The sequence below is a fragment of the Pan paniscus genome, chromosome X, assembly GCF_029289425.2.
Source record: "Pan paniscus chromosome X, NHGRI_mPanPan1-v2.0_pri, whole genome shotgun sequence".
Lineage (NCBI taxonomy): Eukaryota > Metazoa > Chordata > Mammalia > Primates > Hominidae > Pan > Pan paniscus.
This window is the reverse complement of record NC_073272.2, coordinates 147,223,917-147,241,538: the sequence shown is the minus strand read 5'-3', so window position 1 is coordinate 147,241,538 and position 17,622 is coordinate 147,223,917. Positions and strand designations below refer to the sequence as shown.

At 39.0% G+C, this 17,622-nt stretch overlaps 1 protein-coding gene across 17 annotated transcripts in view; it reads right to left on the bottom strand.

Annotated features, from left to right (window-relative positions):
- Positions 1-14,098, bottom strand: part of FMR1 (fragile X messenger ribonucleoprotein 1) — a 38,778-nt gene extending 24,680 nt beyond the window's left edge. For 13 of the 17 annotated variants that reach the window (XM_055106620.2, XM_008957799.4, XM_008957796.5 and 10 more), the window contains exons 1-3: positions 13,932-14,085; positions 4,206-4,258; positions 560-653 (exon numbers count right to left, since the gene is read on the bottom strand). In XM_055106620.2, the coding sequence (XP_054962595.1) occupies positions 560-653; positions 4,206-4,258; positions 13,932-13,982 (198 nt within the window). In that variant the 5' untranslated portion in view covers positions 13,983-14,085. Of the gene's footprint in view, positions 1-559; positions 654-4,205; positions 4,259-13,931 lie in introns of all 17 variants that reach the window. The other 4 variants (XM_003806817.7, XM_003806818.8, XM_057301144.2 and 1 more) reach the window with 3 other exon arrangements.
- Positions 14,099-17,622: the final 3,524 nt, after the last annotated feature.

The window sequence follows — 17,622 nt, the reverse complement described above, 5'->3', positions numbered from 1 at the left end:
TAGATCTCCATAGCACATTTTGGTCAAAGAGCTCAACGGGAGATAAGCAGGTAGTTCAAGGTATAACCTGTGAAAAAGAGATTTTACCAATATGTTTAAACTAAAGCTTGTAGGTTTTTAAAAATATACCAAGAAGATTCACTGCTACTTAAAGAAATTCTAGTATACTATTTTGTAATAAAGCATGATTTCTTTCCTGTGTAAAATTAATTTTCATAATCCATTTTGCTTACAATGGGGACACAGTTGTAAACAAACAACATACTATTCAAAGATTCAGAAATTGAGAGAAGGAGAAAAGAATTACTAGTGGGCAAAGGAACTTGCGGCAGTGACTTTCAAATACATGCTCTGAGTACTGCTCAAATAGCCAAATGTAAGCATCATGTATCATTTTGAATTATTAATAAGAAGAGTTAGTCAAAAGCACATGTCCATTCCAGCTGTAATTCTCAAAGTAATTTAAACAGTGTTAAAGACAAAGTATTAAAAAAAAAAACACAGATAAATTAACCCCACTCTTTCAGTGCTAAATGACTTTATGGCAGGGAAAACTCACCTCAACTTCATCACTTTCATTTATATCTTTATTATAACCTACAGGAGGTGGGAATCTGACATCATGGAATGGAATCTGCCTATCAGGCTGCCAGCTGTAAATAAGCAAACATACAATTATTTAACATGCTTTTCATGTTTAACTGAAATAATGACCACTGCCATCAACTTTTGGTTAAGCCTGACCCCTCTTTTTCTAGTTTCAAGAAGCAAAAGCTTTAAAATCATCAGTTTTTGCTGAGTGGGACATAACGGCAATATAGTAACATTTCAGCAAAGTCTGCATGCAGCACAGCAGCCTACTCCCGTTTGGAATATTTCTCTAAACACAATACAGCAACATTATGATTTTCAAAACAAGTCTTCTTTCCAATAATTTCAACTTCTAAGAGCTTTAAACATAAGTCCACAACAGAAATTTCCTTCAATATTTGAATATTAGTACCAGTAATTGTTAGTAATATAAATATACTTCCACTTGCAGAAGAATTTTAACCACATTCCAAGGACCACAAAAACTGCCCTCTAATTCCCAAGCAAAATGGGGCTATCAGCACATTAGCAATTCACAACTCACTTTTCCCCCTTTAAATTTTAGATCCCACGAGGTGGTCAATTCTTGCTGTGGGTAGCTGGATGCTGATCAGTATGACGTTATCAGCATGCACTGGGATGGTGGGGTCTCCTAAACCACAGAAACCCGATGGAGACAGCCTATAGGAGTTTAAGTTGCCTATGTTTTTAAATTTAAAATGATATTAAACAACTCTGAAAGATACCAAATTATTTTTTATATCCATAAAAATATAAAATATTAGGATGCGGTGGCTCAAGCCTATAATCCCAGAGCTTTGGGAGGCTGAGGTGGGAGCACTGCTTCAGGCCAGGACTTCAAGAGCAGCCTGGGCAACAAGGTAAGACCTGGTCTTTACAACAAATTATTAAAAAAAAAAAAATTAGGTGCAGTGGTATGTGCCTATAGTCCCAGCTACTTGGGAGGCTGAGGTGGGAGGATAGCTCAAGCTCAGGAGTTCAAGGTTACAGTGAGCCATGATCATGCCACTGCACTCCAGCCTAGGTGACAGAGCGAGACTCCGTCTCAAAAAAAAAAAAAAAAAAATATATATATATATATACACACACACACACACACACACACATACAAATAAAATACTGAAAGACAAACTTTGCAAAAATACTGAGGATTCAACTTCCGGAGCAGTCACATCTGGGTTCTTTTTGGTGTTCTTCATCAGCAGATACTGAGATATGTTGTATGTATAATGTCGATGTTTTACTAAAGAGCTTTCTTAGTAAAATTCTATTGAGAAAAGTACTTGTTTTTGTTAAAGAAGAGCTGTTATATAAGCGGGCAAATATTAAGTCAGAATTTGTGGAAATCTGATTAGGGCCTAAATTAACTGAACCCTCCTCTGAGTTATTATACACACCTAATAGATGTTATACATTCATTGCTAAATTTGATTTTAAAGCATATAATAATATATAACTCAATGGTTCCAAAGAAAAAATAATGATTTTAAGTGTATACAGATAAAAATTCAAATTCCTTATTAAAAAATGTGAAATATGAAAACACCTTTATGCTTTATGGAAGGTTTAGGAAGCACCTAAAAACAAAGCACCTAAAACAATCTGGTATCAGTAACAGGAGCTTCTTCCTGATTGAAAGGAAAGAAAGGGTAAATACAATCTGGCGTTTTACAAAACACTGTTTTCGTTTTGTTTCTAACAGAAAACCAAAAAGGAAACACACAAGGAAGGGCAAAGAGATTACTTTGGTAGAGACCTATTAAATCCTATTGATGTGCTCAAACCCAGTGTTGTATTGCAAACATACTCCATGAACACAAGGAAAAATCAATGATCTATTTCAAACTCCCAGGATGACACAGAGCTTGAAGAGAAACTTTCATGCAGATATGGTACAGAAGATAAATAATTGGAAGGTCCAAAGATGAAATAATTTTAAGTTTATGGTAGAAATCTGATTGAAAATCAAAAAGAAGTGATCTGATAAATCAATGTATAAACTAGACAAATTCTTAAATGCATAGAGGAAATGAGTGTTTGCTTAACACTTTAGATTATAGACTACAGGAAAAACTAAAAGAGTAGCAAATAAAGACAACTCTCCCTTTATGGGAAACAGCATTTACCTAGTGATGTAAGTAAGTAGATAAAGTGTATAATTGTAAGAAAAAAATACCCTCCAAGTTATCAAAGATTCCTCTGTTGGTGTGATGCTGTTGTCTATTGCATAGCCATGGATATATGAAACAGCGAAGAGACAAATACTAAAACTTTTGGCTTTATGTATTCAGGGAAAGGTATTCTACTATTCAAACTTGTATTTTGGTCTGCGATTATTAGTCCAGAGCCAGAAATAGGGTTAGATGCTTTCAATCCTTTTATCTCTGTCCCCCTACACGTGTTTCAGGCATCTAAGGATACTACTTTGTCCTGTTGCTAGCCAAAAGAATCTGCTAAGTTCAATTATGAAATATATTTTCTAGACACTGAAACACAGGCCTGGTTTTAAACTATTTAGAAGCAAGATGTGTGTATTTATTGCTCAGTATGCCTGGGTCACATACTACATTTTAGCAGACATAATCCACATATCATTATAATTCATCAATTTAAATGTACAATTCAATGGTTTATAGAAGGTTTACAGTTATGTGCAATAATTACCAGTCAATTTTACAACATTTTCATTGCCACACACACAAAAATCCTGTACTCTTTAGCTATGTTCTCCCCACCAGCCCCAGCACTAAGCAATCACTAATCTACTTTCTGTCTCTATAGATTTGCAGCCTGCTTTTGATACATTATTGATTTTCTTGGTATATCAGAGCCAAAAAAATGATAACTGTTAACCATCCATCAGAGTTTAGTAAAATCCTAAGATCATAGCCACATCTACACTTTGACTAAGGAGTTTATATGTACTTTACAATCTTAAACAGCTACCCTGAAAATAGCCTTTATTAGCATTCAAAACATTTAGTCAAGAGACTTGTCTTCTCCAATAAAATGTTAACATCTATACTATTGATGCTTTCATACAGTTAATATTCCTAGGCCTATGACTGTTTTTATTTCTTCATCTAGCAAAAGAGAACAGAAAAGATCAGCTACTGCTATTGCTGAATATATGAAACATTAAAAAAAATCAGATAATAGGTAAACATGGCTGTTTCCATAAAATATACTAGACAACTAAAACCATCAGTTTTAGATTTAATGTTAAAGAACTCACATACAGCTTTTTAGCAATACCCATGAATCTCTTCATTACTATCTTTTTAAAATTTACAAATACTCCTATGCGAACTTCCAGTTACTAATACACAAGACTCTCTGGTTTCTTTCTTCACATTCAAGGGAATTAAGACGTAAGGATCAATACCACACAATAAGGGACCTCCAGGTCATTAGCAGAAACAGTCATTCCATTAGTTTAATACTGAGTTGTTCAGAAACTTCTCAGTCAGTAACATGAAGATCCATTCCTGAAAAGCACTCAAACTGGACTTGAATTTTTAAAAAATGAAGAGTAGAATTAGCATAAAATATTAAAGAACCTCATCATTAAAATTATATAACGAGACACTTACTTGTTTTCAAATGCAACTGTTATTGAATCTTCATGAACATCCTTTACAAATGCCTATGTAAGAAAAAACGTTAAATTAACTTGAGCTTAAAGATAGTTTTTGTTTTTAGTTAAATTTTACAGTGATACCAAACGTTTTATGTGTTTATGAATAAAATAGAACTTCAAATGAAGGTCAGTTTTTGAAGATCGTTTTATTCATTAAGCACATCTATATTGCCACTTTGTATGTGCTATACCCTAGAGATAAACATAGCTAAAACACTAAACATGAGAAAAAATTCTCCACAGATTTCAACATCTCGAAAAATAGACAAGTATACTGGAAATTACAATGTGGTAGTGAGTGCAAAGCTGGATGTACATTTTAGGTAGAATTACTGAAAACTAAGAAAATTGTTCCAGAACCATATATCAGCCATATATTGTAACCTACCTTTCTCTCCTTAAAATCTTAGAATACCAATAGTCAATGATTAAATATAACCTCAAATCTATATATATATATACACACACACAAATATACTAAACTTTCTTTAACAATCACATGCTGCAAACAACACTAAAAAGTCCAGTTACTAGAGTTGAATTAAGTTCTCAATTTCACAGTACTTGTAGAAAAAATATATAAAGTCCAGAGGTTTAGATCTTTTAAATCTGATGACACAATTGTTAGTAATCTACACAAAGACAGAACAAAATAGCTAATTATCAAGAATTCTTTAATCAGCATGCTGTCCGTAATTTTATAAAATTAACCTTTTAATAGGTACAGAAAAGGAAGGTTTTTGTTTTGTTTTGGACAATTAGAAGAATAGGACAAAGCATAAAGAAACCCAAAGGCTTTATATCTTAATTTATTTTAAAAGGGCTTGGGGAGATTTAAGCTTCTTACTCAAATTTATTCTGTATGTTTCTCCCCTTCAGTGGTTTCTCCCTGCCTGCAGGACCATAGCCAAACTCCTTCTCCCGCTGTAAAAGGCTCTACAGGAGCTGTCCTCCCCAGCCCCACCACTTCTCCAACTTTATCTTTCATATCCTTAGAATTTGTGACCCAACAATGCTAAACTACTTGTGCCATACTCTGTAGTTTCTGGGCCTCTCTCCATTCCTTCTTTCCTATTGTCCTTCCCCTCTTTTTACATAGCTATCTCTTACTGGTCTTCCAGATTTCAGTTCAGATGTCAACTTCAACGGGAGAACTGAGAAGTCTAGGTTAAATTCCTGTCCTCTGCATTCTCATAGCATCCTATGCTTATCCCTACAATAAACTTACCCCACTCTATTATTATAGCCCATTTTCTCACTAACAGTAAGTTTTCTGAGGGTGGTGTCAGGTTTTACTTCATTTACGGATATACTGCAGAGTGTCTAGTATGAACTCAGTGAGTAGTTATCAAATAGATCATTGCCTAAGAGGTTCCTATCCCAGCCTTAGGGAAAAGGTATGTGTGTGGGTGATGGTGGTAGGTTGATAAGACAAAGGAAAACATACTGAAGAAGGTGAGGTTCCTACTGACCCCTTAAAGGATAAGGAAGTACTAGCTAAACAAAAGAGAGTGGAGGATGGAGAGGCATTCCACTAAGCCTAAGGGGCAGCAGGCATAGAGGTTTAGACAGTGAGAAACAGCTGGGTTGTGGCAGAAATAATAAATCCTTTGTCAACAAAGAAGCCAAGACAATTCAATGGGGAAAGCATAGTGTTTTCAAAAAATGAAGCTGGGATAAGTGGACACCCACATGCAAAAAGAATACGTTTCAACCTTTACCTCATACTGCATACAAAAAAAAAAAATCAATGAATATGCATCAAAGACCTAAATATAAGAGCTAAAATTATAAAACTCTTGGGAGAAAACACAGTAGTAAATCCTCATGACGCTGAATGTTTGATACCCATATTGGATAGTGAGACAATAACTAGTTCGGATTAAGACCATTCTCTAACTTCGGTGTCCTCAGTAAATGGCATAGTTTCTGGTATATAGAACATGCCCGATACATGTTTTTAAAAACAAATGGTTCAATGCAGATGTCTTTGTAAACAAATATGTCTTCAAAGGCCTATGATATAAAAAGATTATTTAAAAAAATGAAACTTCCCAAAATATCAAATTAAAGCATATGGAGTGAAGCATTAATTAGCTGCTCTTAAGAAAAACTATGGAAGCTGAGACAGGGCCCTGGAAAACACTGATACAGAAGCAACTTAAACAGAGATACCAAGCTTCTTCAATAATGCTTAAATAAAAGTAAAGCTACGCTAAAAGAAAGCTTCCTTGTAAGATCAAGGTGGACTATAATGGCATCCATATGTTGTGCTATATCCAAGGTGGCTAAATAATTATTTTTAAGTTAAGCATGGGTATATACCCTTACAGTTAGTTACTGGTTCAAAAGGGGAGAAATCAACATTTTCTTATCATTTTGATCTTGCTTATTTTTACTCAGCTATATTTAAATGACCAATATTTTCTACAGCATATTTTGAGAACTCTAGCTTAATACTGCCAATGATATTTTAGAATTATTAGATTTCATAAGGGTGCATGCCCCAGTGCTTCAAGGGATTGTTTGCCTCACTATTACTTCAACAGAGAGGCCTAATTTTGAGTTAGGTTGCAGGAACTGGTCACTCTTAGGCTCTTATTTCTATAGGTCGTAAAAATTATGGAGAATGGGAAAGAGGACTCTCCTGGCCCCCATTTCTCCCTTGTCTTTACAGGATGGCTAATAACAAATTAACAGTTTGCTTTTTGGGGGTGCTATTAGATTATTAACTAAAATTAAGACACCTATTAGGAAGTAACTGACCCCTTATTTACAAAGAAAGGCCACTGCTTCTGTGTTCATCCTTGTTTAAGGTTTCATGTTTATACATCTTGGCAGTAATTAACATTAGTTCCTTATTGTATATTACATGCTAAAAATGTTGTCCTTTAATCAGCTATTAGAACCTTGTTACCCCTAGGTAAAGAAATGTTCTAAGTAAATCAAGTATCTACCCAAGACTACTGCCCTTGTCTAAAACTATGCCATCTACCATAGTAGCCACGGGTCATGTGCGACTACTTACATTAAAATTAAATAAAATTAAAATCAGTCTCCAATTCACTCTTGCAACATGTCAAGTGCTCAACAGCTACATATGGCTTAAGGGCTACTATAGTAGATAGACCCGATTTAAAACATTTACAAATGTTGGAGGCTGTTTTCAGACTCATCATAAAAGCACTATAATACCAGCCTTATTACTACATTGCTATATTTTGTTTTTTTCTCTTTGCCTAAAAGTTATTGCCCAGTTGAATCATACTTATCTACATTTGCTTATTTCCTAAAATCAAATATTCTCTCAAAGGAGGAAGATCTGCAAGTGCTGTAGCTATTCAAAAAAAAAAAAAAAAAAAAAAAAAAAAGCTTTTGCAGGCTCTGAATGCATTTCCGGATGTAGTGTCAGAGTGTCAGAAATGGTTTGAGTAATCATCAGAGCCCAAAAGGGCCACTGCCTTTGAGTTAATGAGGCTTATCTGTAAATGGATGTTTGCGTGACTTTTTCAAAATCAGTCATTTTAAGTGAATGCAGAAGGTATATAATACCTTTGGTTGCTGCTTTAATAAGTGGAATAAAAGAAACTCATAGGTTATGTTTGGTCTACACTCGAGTGAAGGACAAATACCTCCTGTGAATTCTAAGGTCTTTCACTAATTCCAACAAGGTTCCATCTTCCTGTTTCTCATCATAGTTTTTCCAATAGCCCCCGCTTTTGGCTCTGTCCTTCCCCTTATCCACCACTCACCCACCCACAGATACACTCATACCTTCCTTCTTTGGCCATCTCCAGAGCACTATCACTCCACCTATCACCACCTTGGAAAACTGTGTTTTGCTATGATCCCTACCTATCAGGCAAAGCTGATGTCTGTAGAGAAGAGAGGTTGAGGAGGTTCCTGAGAGGTTTCCAAAGGCAGCAAATTCAATGAATTTGAATGAATGCACAGGGGAATTAAAGTGTATTGGGTGAGGACTAGGGCTCTTACTGGAGTCAGTGTACTTAGTGGTTAACGGTTTTGCTGTGAATCAGACCTACGTTCAAAATCTTGGCTCTAATACTTAATAGCTGTGAGACTCTCACCAAGAAGTGATCTCTGGACCTCAGATTCCTCATCTGCAAATAAGGAACTCGACCAGCCTCCTAAGACTGCTGTGGGTAATAAAATTACACACATAGGTGGCACTAAATAAATGAGAGAAAAGTAGAGAGTGCCATATTTTATAAGAGACGCAGAATCATAAATGCTTTTGCATTTGGAAAATATACATCCCAACAAAAGCACACTTTTTTAAAAAAAGCTTTAAAAATTGGGATAGAAAAAGAAAACAATGTTTCCACAAAGATACTTAATATTAAAAGGTTATTTAGAGTTTGGGAAGCAAAAAAATGTGAGGAGAATCTTGGGATTTGAGAAAGGTGATAAAGTACAGTTTAAAAGAGATACAAGTTCTTCATCAGGGTGAATAAACAGGAAATAAATCATTAAGGGGTCCCTAATTTACTAGCAACTGGGCCAAAGAGGTAATTACAATAATCATATTTATGAAAGTATGTAATGCCTAGAGCTATCTATTCAAACATTCTATTACCAGGACTGATGAAACAAAGACAGAAAGTCCATCCTTATTTGGGTAAACTCTCCCCAGCGACACCTCACATTCCTTCCCTTAGTAAAGTATCTTACAAACAGGAACCACTGCTCACAGGAGAGGATATTATGTGTTAAAGTTTCAATGTACACCCGACCACCAATGAACATAACTACAACATCATCAGTAAGCTTGTATCACTTACTGAAGACAGAACATGTAGTGCTATGATAATTCTCGTTAGGAAAAACTTACAGCATTGTAAAATATCCCTCCTAAAGAAAACCTGCTGGAAGCTGGACCCGGTGGCTCATGCCTGTAATTCCAGCACTTTGGAGGGCTGAGGCAGGCAGATAACTTGAGATCAGCCTGGCCAACATGGCGAAACCTCATCTCTACTAAAAATGCAAAAAATAGCCGGGAATGGTGGCACATGCCTGTAATCTCAGCTACCCGGAAGGCTGAAGCATGAGACTGGCTTGAACCCGAGAGGTGGAGGTTGCAGTGAGCTGAGATCCCACCACTGCACTCCAACCTGGGCGACAGTGAGACCTGTTGAAAGAAACAAAGAAACAAACTAAAGAAACAAAGAAACAAACCAAAGAAACAAAGAAACAAACCAAAGAAACAAAGAAACAAACTAAAGAAGCAAAGGAGAGAAATGAAGGAAAGGAAAGAAAGGAAAAAAGAAAAGGAAAGAAAAAAGGAAGAAAGGAAAAAAAGGAAAAGAAAGGAAGAAAGGAAGAAAGAAAACCAAAAAAGAAAACCAAGAAAGAAAACCTGCAGGAGACAGGATAGGGACATAGGAAATGTGATAACAGTATGATTCAAACCCAAGGCTTCATATATAAAGCAAGTTATCATTTTGTCCCCACTCCCCCCGCCCCGTTGTATGGGGACACTAACAACATAAAAGAATAAAGAGAGACAATAAACCTCATCAACAGTCCTTCCAACCATACCACATGTCCAGGACTTCATATAGGCTACAAATTATGTGAAAAACACATTTAGCTTCACTCTGACCAAAAGACAACAGAGACATGTGCAAAGAAAACATTATTAAATTAGTTACTAATTTTTCTTGTGTGTATGTATTCTAACTTTTGAATACTTCAGTTTTATGAGCTCCCAATATAACAAAGACAAATTTCCTAGCAGGGTCAAAGATTTCTAACTTTATCTTTCCTTAACAGGCATCCACATGAAGAAGTACAGCGCCAAGGTTCAAGAATTAGTAACAAAAAAAGCTGGCACATAAACTGAATTATTTCATGATGGCTTTGTATTAACAATAAAAAATGGTAATATAACATTGTAACTATAGTTATAGGATGCTAAGGCAGTGTTATAGCACAAAATACAATCAAAGACCACCACGAAATTGAAAACTAAGCAGGAAATCAAACCAATTTCTTCAAGCTAAATTTCATCATTTAAGGAATTCAGAATCCTGACCCTTAATGGCCCTGACACTTGGTAGTAAGTCACTTACCTAACCTCTCTGTGCATCATTTAAAGAATGGGAATAACAACAATACATCAAATAAAGTATCAGAGAGAACAGTGCCTGGCACCTAGCAAGTACTCATCCCCTGTTAACTATTATTATAATCATGATCCCAATCTTCTCAGGAAGCACATTCCTATAGTGGGCAGAAATCAGAAACTCCAGTAATATACCACTGAATGTTGCATCTAATTAATAATTTGGAGGTTATGAGAATATTTAAGTATGGAGTTAGAAAATGCACAGTTCAAAAGGGGAAAAATGATGCAGCCACAAAGATCCTAAAAACTAAAAAGGGCAATCAGACTGTAGGAAGGAAAAAAAAATGTGGTTGACCCCAATAATTCACTTCCTCGAAGTACAGAATAACACCTTTATGCAAAGTTAGCTCAGGAGACTTCAGAGAAACCACAAGTGCAAGTTTATTTACACTTTACCCAAGTTGATTTATAAACTTATAAATTTATAAACCGTATGCAAGTTTATTTGTAGTAAAACTGATTTTACTACATTTCAGCTATGTATCTGAAATGACATGTTTGACCACTAATATCTTCATTAAAAATATCCTTTTGATTGTACCCTTTATCATATTTAGCTGCTAGCTGCCATAATACTACTAACCAAATGAAAGTCTGTCCTCAAACACTGAACTTAAAAAAGTATAATCTAACAACAAAATTACAATCTAGTATAATTACACCATATTACAATAAGGAATCAGAAATCAGAGGTTGTATTTTCAGAAAACAAAAAGGTTTGTATCTTATGTCTCCAACATGTGATTTATCCATCTTTAGTAATTTGCATACTAGTACACAAAACCTACAAATCTTAGGATTTATTAGGGCATTCATATTGGAGTGATACGCATTCTACATTTAAAATGGTGTTAATTCATTACCATTCTCAACACATCAAAACTTCTAGTCCAAAGAAAACAAATTATGTGGGGCAGATGCACCTAGAATAAAGACTTTATTTCATCATTATTCATTTAGAAAATACTTTGTAAAGATTTTATGAGGTGTAAGTCAAAGTGTCTTCATATCTTAACACCTGCAGGGCACTATAAAGTGGTACATGTGACCAATTTTTTCTAAGTCAAACAAATACCTAAGCATAAAAGTAGTGGCTCTGGTGATCGCTAAATCTAACTTTTAAGTTTTTAAGAATAAACACCAGAAGATAGAGAGCTGTCCTTGGAAATATGGTGGTTATGTTAGGCAAATCAAAGTCTGAATTCCATTATACTCAAGTTGTTTGATTTGTTTAGTTTTAAAAGCTTTTCTATCAATTTGATGAACAAGGTTCCTATTTCTTTTTCCGTAAATGTAACACTTCTCCACAGCAGTTCATTTTTAATTGGTTTTTATTTCACATCTTTCCTGTCCATCCCACTGGACAAGCAACTCAGTTTACTTTTGCTTTACTTTTAAAACTCACAGCAGTATTATAAGTCATATAAAAATTTCAAGCTTTTTTGTTACAGAAACTGTTCTTCCATCAGTGCAGACCATTTGAGATTTTCTTAGAAATCAAACTTAATTAAATAAACATAACAGCAATTTGTCTGACACACACTTGTTCAAGTATTAACATTTCTCCTCAGGGAACTAAGGGGCAACCAACCTATTCTTCATTCACCTTCAAGTTAAACAACTTCGTTACAAAACAAAACAAAAAAGGAGGGAATTAATAGCAAAAATAGAAGGCATTTCTTATATTCCAGTCAGTGTGCAAGCAAAATCACTGGAGCAAATCATAAGTTGCTGGAAGAGAACAATAAGTACTTCAAGGCCATAATGTGCTACTTGCCCTCTGTGATAAGCAAACTTTAGTGGCATCCAATCTAAGTTTGTATCACAGGTCAATCAAAATCTTGCTTAACCATTAGCCCTTACTTACACATATATATGTATTATAGTTATTAGTGCCAGAAATCTAGTGACCAAAACCACTAATCTAGGACCGTGAACGATTCTACGCAAACTCACCAGAAGAAATTATGGATCAATAAAATCAATGAAATTAAAATTTTGACTGCAGAGTCAACTGAAACAATTTCATATTCATGAGACTGTTAAAAACATAAACGCGGGGTTACCTTTTGCCTCCTTTTACAGCAAAAGGTTTTATCTTTGTGCTCAAAGTATGGAACAGTTTACATACTTTACTCATTTATGAAATATACTGATCTCCAAATGTCTTCATAAAATTGGTAAACACAGAATAAAGTCAATTGTTTATTTTCCTACAGCCAAACGTGTCCTGTCTGAAACATTCAAGCCATTCTACAATACATTTAAGAATTGTGTTGGACACTGCTAATAGCTATTTTCCAGGCTTCCTTCCACACGCACCTTCTATTGCCAAAATACTGTAGTAAGGTGGGATATTATTTAAAGAGGTTATAGACATTCAAAAGGAAATGAGAATTTATAGATGAATAGATCTACAGCACCTACATACCAACAAACGCACTACTGCTACATCAAATTTGCAAATCTTCCTTTTAAAACTGAAAGGTGTTAGTTGATCTGCAATGGTGTAACTTTTAAAAGCACAGTAAACCCATGAATGCCTATACAAAGCCTCAACAATTCAGTCCACTGCAACACCACAAATTCAAAGGAAATGTGGTCAAGTTCTTAGGGGCACAAAAATATTTTCGCTCGGTTAAAAAAAAATGCCCTAGTAATAATATACTCTCAGTTAATTACCTGAAGTTTCATGGCATATATTTAGGTCTTTGGAAACTTAAACACACACACACACAATTTTTAAGTAGCAGCGCTGCTAATGGTTTTAGACGCTGAAGCATGTGCATTCCTGAATTTACCCCGTTTAACAAAAAGGGGGACGCGAATATTCACGATGATCAACTTCTTCAATGCACTGCTGGGCCATGTTAGGGTCTTCCTGAAACTTTTGGATCTAAAATCTCCTCCGAAATCCACAAAGAGAAGCCACTAAAAATCAGTTGCCATTGTGATTTGGTGCCGACTACCGCTTCTTACTACTCTTTCTTCACAGCCCTCGCCCAGAACAGTGGAGCTCTCCGAAGTCCCAACGCTAGACCGGAAAAGAGAAGCCAAAGGAGACCTGAAGCCCTCTTGGCGCTGCAGGAGGCGGCCCGGCTGAAGCGCCCCCCGCTCCTCCACAACTACCCACACGACAGGCCCGGATCCCGCTGGGAGAAGATGTTTAGGAAAGGGGGAATAAGCCATCGCCGTCACTTAGCGCCGATTTCGGCCCTTCCCGCCCGGCTCTAGTACCTGCCGCCGGCCCTCGCCCATCCCCAGCTCACCCCGGCGGGGCTCGGCGCCGAAAGAGAACCCAATCCTCGCTGGTCTCTCATTTCGATAGGCGCTAGGGCCTCTCGGAGTCGGAGAGGGGCTTCCAACAGGCCCCAAGTCCAGTCCTTCCCTCCCAACAACATCCCGCCGAGCGTGCCCTGGCACCCAGGCGCGGTGCTCGGGAAGAGGGCCCCGGGCCTGCCTCCCGCCGACACCAAGAAGAAAAGGGAGGGAAGGAAGGGCGAAGATGGGGCCTGCCCTGGAGCCAAGTACCTTGTAGAAAGCGCCATTGGAGCCCCGCACTTCCACCACCAGCTCCTCCATCTTCTCTTCAGCCCTGCTAGTGCCGGGAGCCCGCCCCCGAGAGGTGGGCTGCGGGCGCTCGAGGCCCAGCCGCCGCCGCCGCCGCCGCCGCCGCCGCCTCCGCCGCCGCCGCCGCCTCCGCCGCCGCCGCCGCCTCCGCCGCCGCCGCCGCCTCCGCCGCCGCCGCCGCCGCCGCTGCCGCCGCGCTGCCGCACGCCCCCTGGCAGCGGCGCCTCCGTCACCGCCGCCGCCCGCGCTCGCCGTCGGCCCGCCGCCCGCTCAGAGGCGGCCCTCCACCGGAAGTGAAACCGAAACGGAGCTGAGCGCCTGACTGAGGCCGAACCCCCGGCCCGCTGCGCGTGTAAACACTGAAACCACGTCACGTGATCAACGCTGTTCCCTCCCCCCGCGGGCCCAGCCCCTCGGCCCCGCCCTCTCTCTTCAAGTGGCCTGGGAGCGCGCGCATGCGCGCTGCTGGGAACCGGCCGGGGTGCCGGGTCGAAAGACAGACGCGCGGGCCGGGCGTGCGCGGGCTTGGTGGAGGGCGGGAAGGCTGAAGGGCGGTGACAGGTCGCACTGCCTCGCGAGGGCCAGAACGCCCATTTCTGCAGAGGTGCACTCAGTGGCGTGGGAAATCAAATGCATCCGGTTATCCCAGTTCGGCCTCTCTGGGATTCCGCGGGAGGGGGTGTCTGGTCTGGTTTGGTTTGGTTTGGTTTGGTTTGGTTTGGTTTGGTTTGGTTCAAAGTAGCGCAGTCTGACTGAGCGGGAGGTGGAGTGGAAGGCGAGAATAGGGGTGAAGGATTAGACAGAAGAAGACTTTGAACTAGGAACAGTGGCAACCAGGGTGACCCAGGCTTTTGTGACCCGTAGAGGCAGAGGGTGAGGAGTCTACGCCCTCTCTCACCAGATTTTGGGCGGCCCTGTGGAGACACCCTGTGCCCTTTAAGGGACATGGATTGAGTCGGGATCTCAAAATGTGAGCCTTTCCTCAGACCCAGCTTTGACCCACGTACTCGCCTTTCCTCAACTCATTTTCATACTTTCACTTGACTATATATTTTTTAAAAATTGTGTTAAACACTTGAGGTTCATTTCTGCCCCTACTGTATGTGCACCCTGTGCCAGAGGGTGGGGTGAACACGTGTGTAGCAGTCATGCGTCCTGTCTACAGGGGCCGATGCACCTCCTTGCAACCCTTTACATTCCACTGTGAAACAAACCTCAACTTTTTCTTATTCCTGTTTTTACACCGTGCTTATAGCTGCCTTAATCCATGTTCCCTTCGGGATGCTGGTATCCAACTGAGAAGTTTACGGAGCATCTATCGTGTGCCAGACACTGTGCTAAGTGCTAACGAGAAATCGGTGAGCAAAACAGAAAAGAAAAAAAAAGAAGAAACGACTGCCAGCATTAAACTTAGTACCTAGCAAAGTAGATGGACATAAATCAAATTGTCAGACAAGTAAATGAGTAGTTGCAGCTGTGATAAGGGGTATGAAGAATAGGCGCTTCCATGATGGCAGAACATGACCTAGTCTGGGGTGGAGAAGGGGAGATGATTCCAGCTGGAATATGGCAGGTGAGAGTTAACTAATAGCACTGAGTTGGCAGAGGCAGGATGACCTGCCCCAGGCAGGTGCCCCAGAATGAGAGGATGTTGCTGCTGGTGGAACTCCAGCTTTAAAGCAGTGGATCTAGGGCCACATTCCTCAAGGCCATAGCAAACAGGAAAGACCTTTTGGACTAGGGTCTTTGGAGTAGTCACATGAGGCCAAGACCCCAATAGGGCTGAAAGAGAATCTCATCATAGGCTGAATGGGAGCAGAGCATTAGCTACAACTCCAATGTATTATAGTAAAAGGGGACACATTGATTAGAATGATTATACCCCTCCAAGTGTAAGCTGTTCAATTTACCCAGGGCTTAAAAATATGTCAACTCTTCACAACCATTTTTACTACAAGCCACACTCAACCTGTGTTGTTCCCTGAACCTGTGATGCACTTTCATCCGTTCATGTCTCTACACATCCTTCCTGGGCCCCATAGAGGCCCTGCACCTTAAGGTTTTCAGCTGGATTCCTATTAGCTAGTTATTTTATCTCAGGTACAGACAGTTAACTTTGCTCCTCAATTTTCAGCACATTGTCATACCAGTCCCTACAAGGTCCTTGTTTACATTATTTTATAGTGTTTATATTATTTTTTCCTCATCTTTCTCGATCCCCACTCTCATTCTTCTAGACACAAGCTGCAATATGTTCGATAGAGATCCTTGATAATTTAACACAGATAATGTTTTGTTTATGCCTCTTGCATTTACAGAGATGGTATTGGACTGTAAATCTCTATTTCCCACTGTTTTACTCAACACTCTGTTTTTGAGCTATACCCACATTGCTGTGTGTACACCTAGTTTGCTACCGAGTATGCCAGAAATTTTATTCATACATATCCCTACTGATCGGGCATCTAGGTTACTGCCAACTCCCTGAAGTCATACTGTGGTGAAAACCCTTGTGAATGTCTTTACAAACCTTTGCCAGAACTTATTTTGTGCTCTTGTAGAACTTTGTGCATACCCTCTGCTTCCTCATTACACTGCTTGGCATATAGCAGAGACTCAACAAATGTTGAATACCTCTACTATGATGGTTAGTGTACTAGAATAATTTATTTATATTTCTGTTTTCCTTATTGGATTATTAGTACCTTCCAGACAGGGCAAATGTCTTTTCTATCTTTGTGTCCCTGGCACATTAAAAGTGGTTGATTTCAAGGTATGTTCAATGAATGAATAAATACTTATCTTCACTGCCAGTACATACTGCAACTTAGTCTTCCCCACTTGACTCTGAGTCTCAGCCTTACTCTGATCTCTAGCTTTTGATATTTCCCCTTTCAAGATAGCTTACCTGAATTCAGACACTGAGCTCAGGCCTGATCATGAGCCTGCTCTTCCAAAGTCCTCTCTCTCTCTCTCTCTTTCTCTCCTCTCTCTCGTTACAGGCAGCTCCTGCCTTCCAGTTCGTTGCTCAAGCCTAAAACTGAGACATTTTGACCCTCTTTCACACATCAGATCCATCAGCAAATCATTGTAGAATCCAGAATCTGTTTCTCATCATTTGCTCAGCTAAAACCATAGTCCAAGCTTCCATTCTCTTACCTGCATTATGGCAGCAACTTCTTCGCTGGTATCCCTGCAGTCACTGTCCACTGTTGTACCCTCTCTGACAGTTCTCAGCACAGAAGACAGAATGACCCTGTTGAGGTGTCAATCAAGTGACTCTGCCACTCACAATCCCCCAGTGACTCCCTACATCTCTCAGAGTAAAAGCCAGAGTCATTATTTATTCTGGCTTCAGTGCCCTATATACTCTGACTTCTGTTATCTCCGCTATGTCACCTTCTACTTTCCCCCTTCACTTCATTCCAGTGCATGAAATCTATCTAGTTCACCTAGATTTTCTCCTATGTTATCTTTCAGAAGTTTTACAGTTTTGTGTTTTGCATTTAGGTCTATGATCCATTTTGAGTAAATTTTTTTCAAAAGATATAAGGTCTGTATCTAGATTATTTTTTGCATATGAATGTCCAGTTATTGCAGCACTGTTTATTGAAAAGGCCATTGTTTCTCATTCCAGCCATAATGTTTTCTT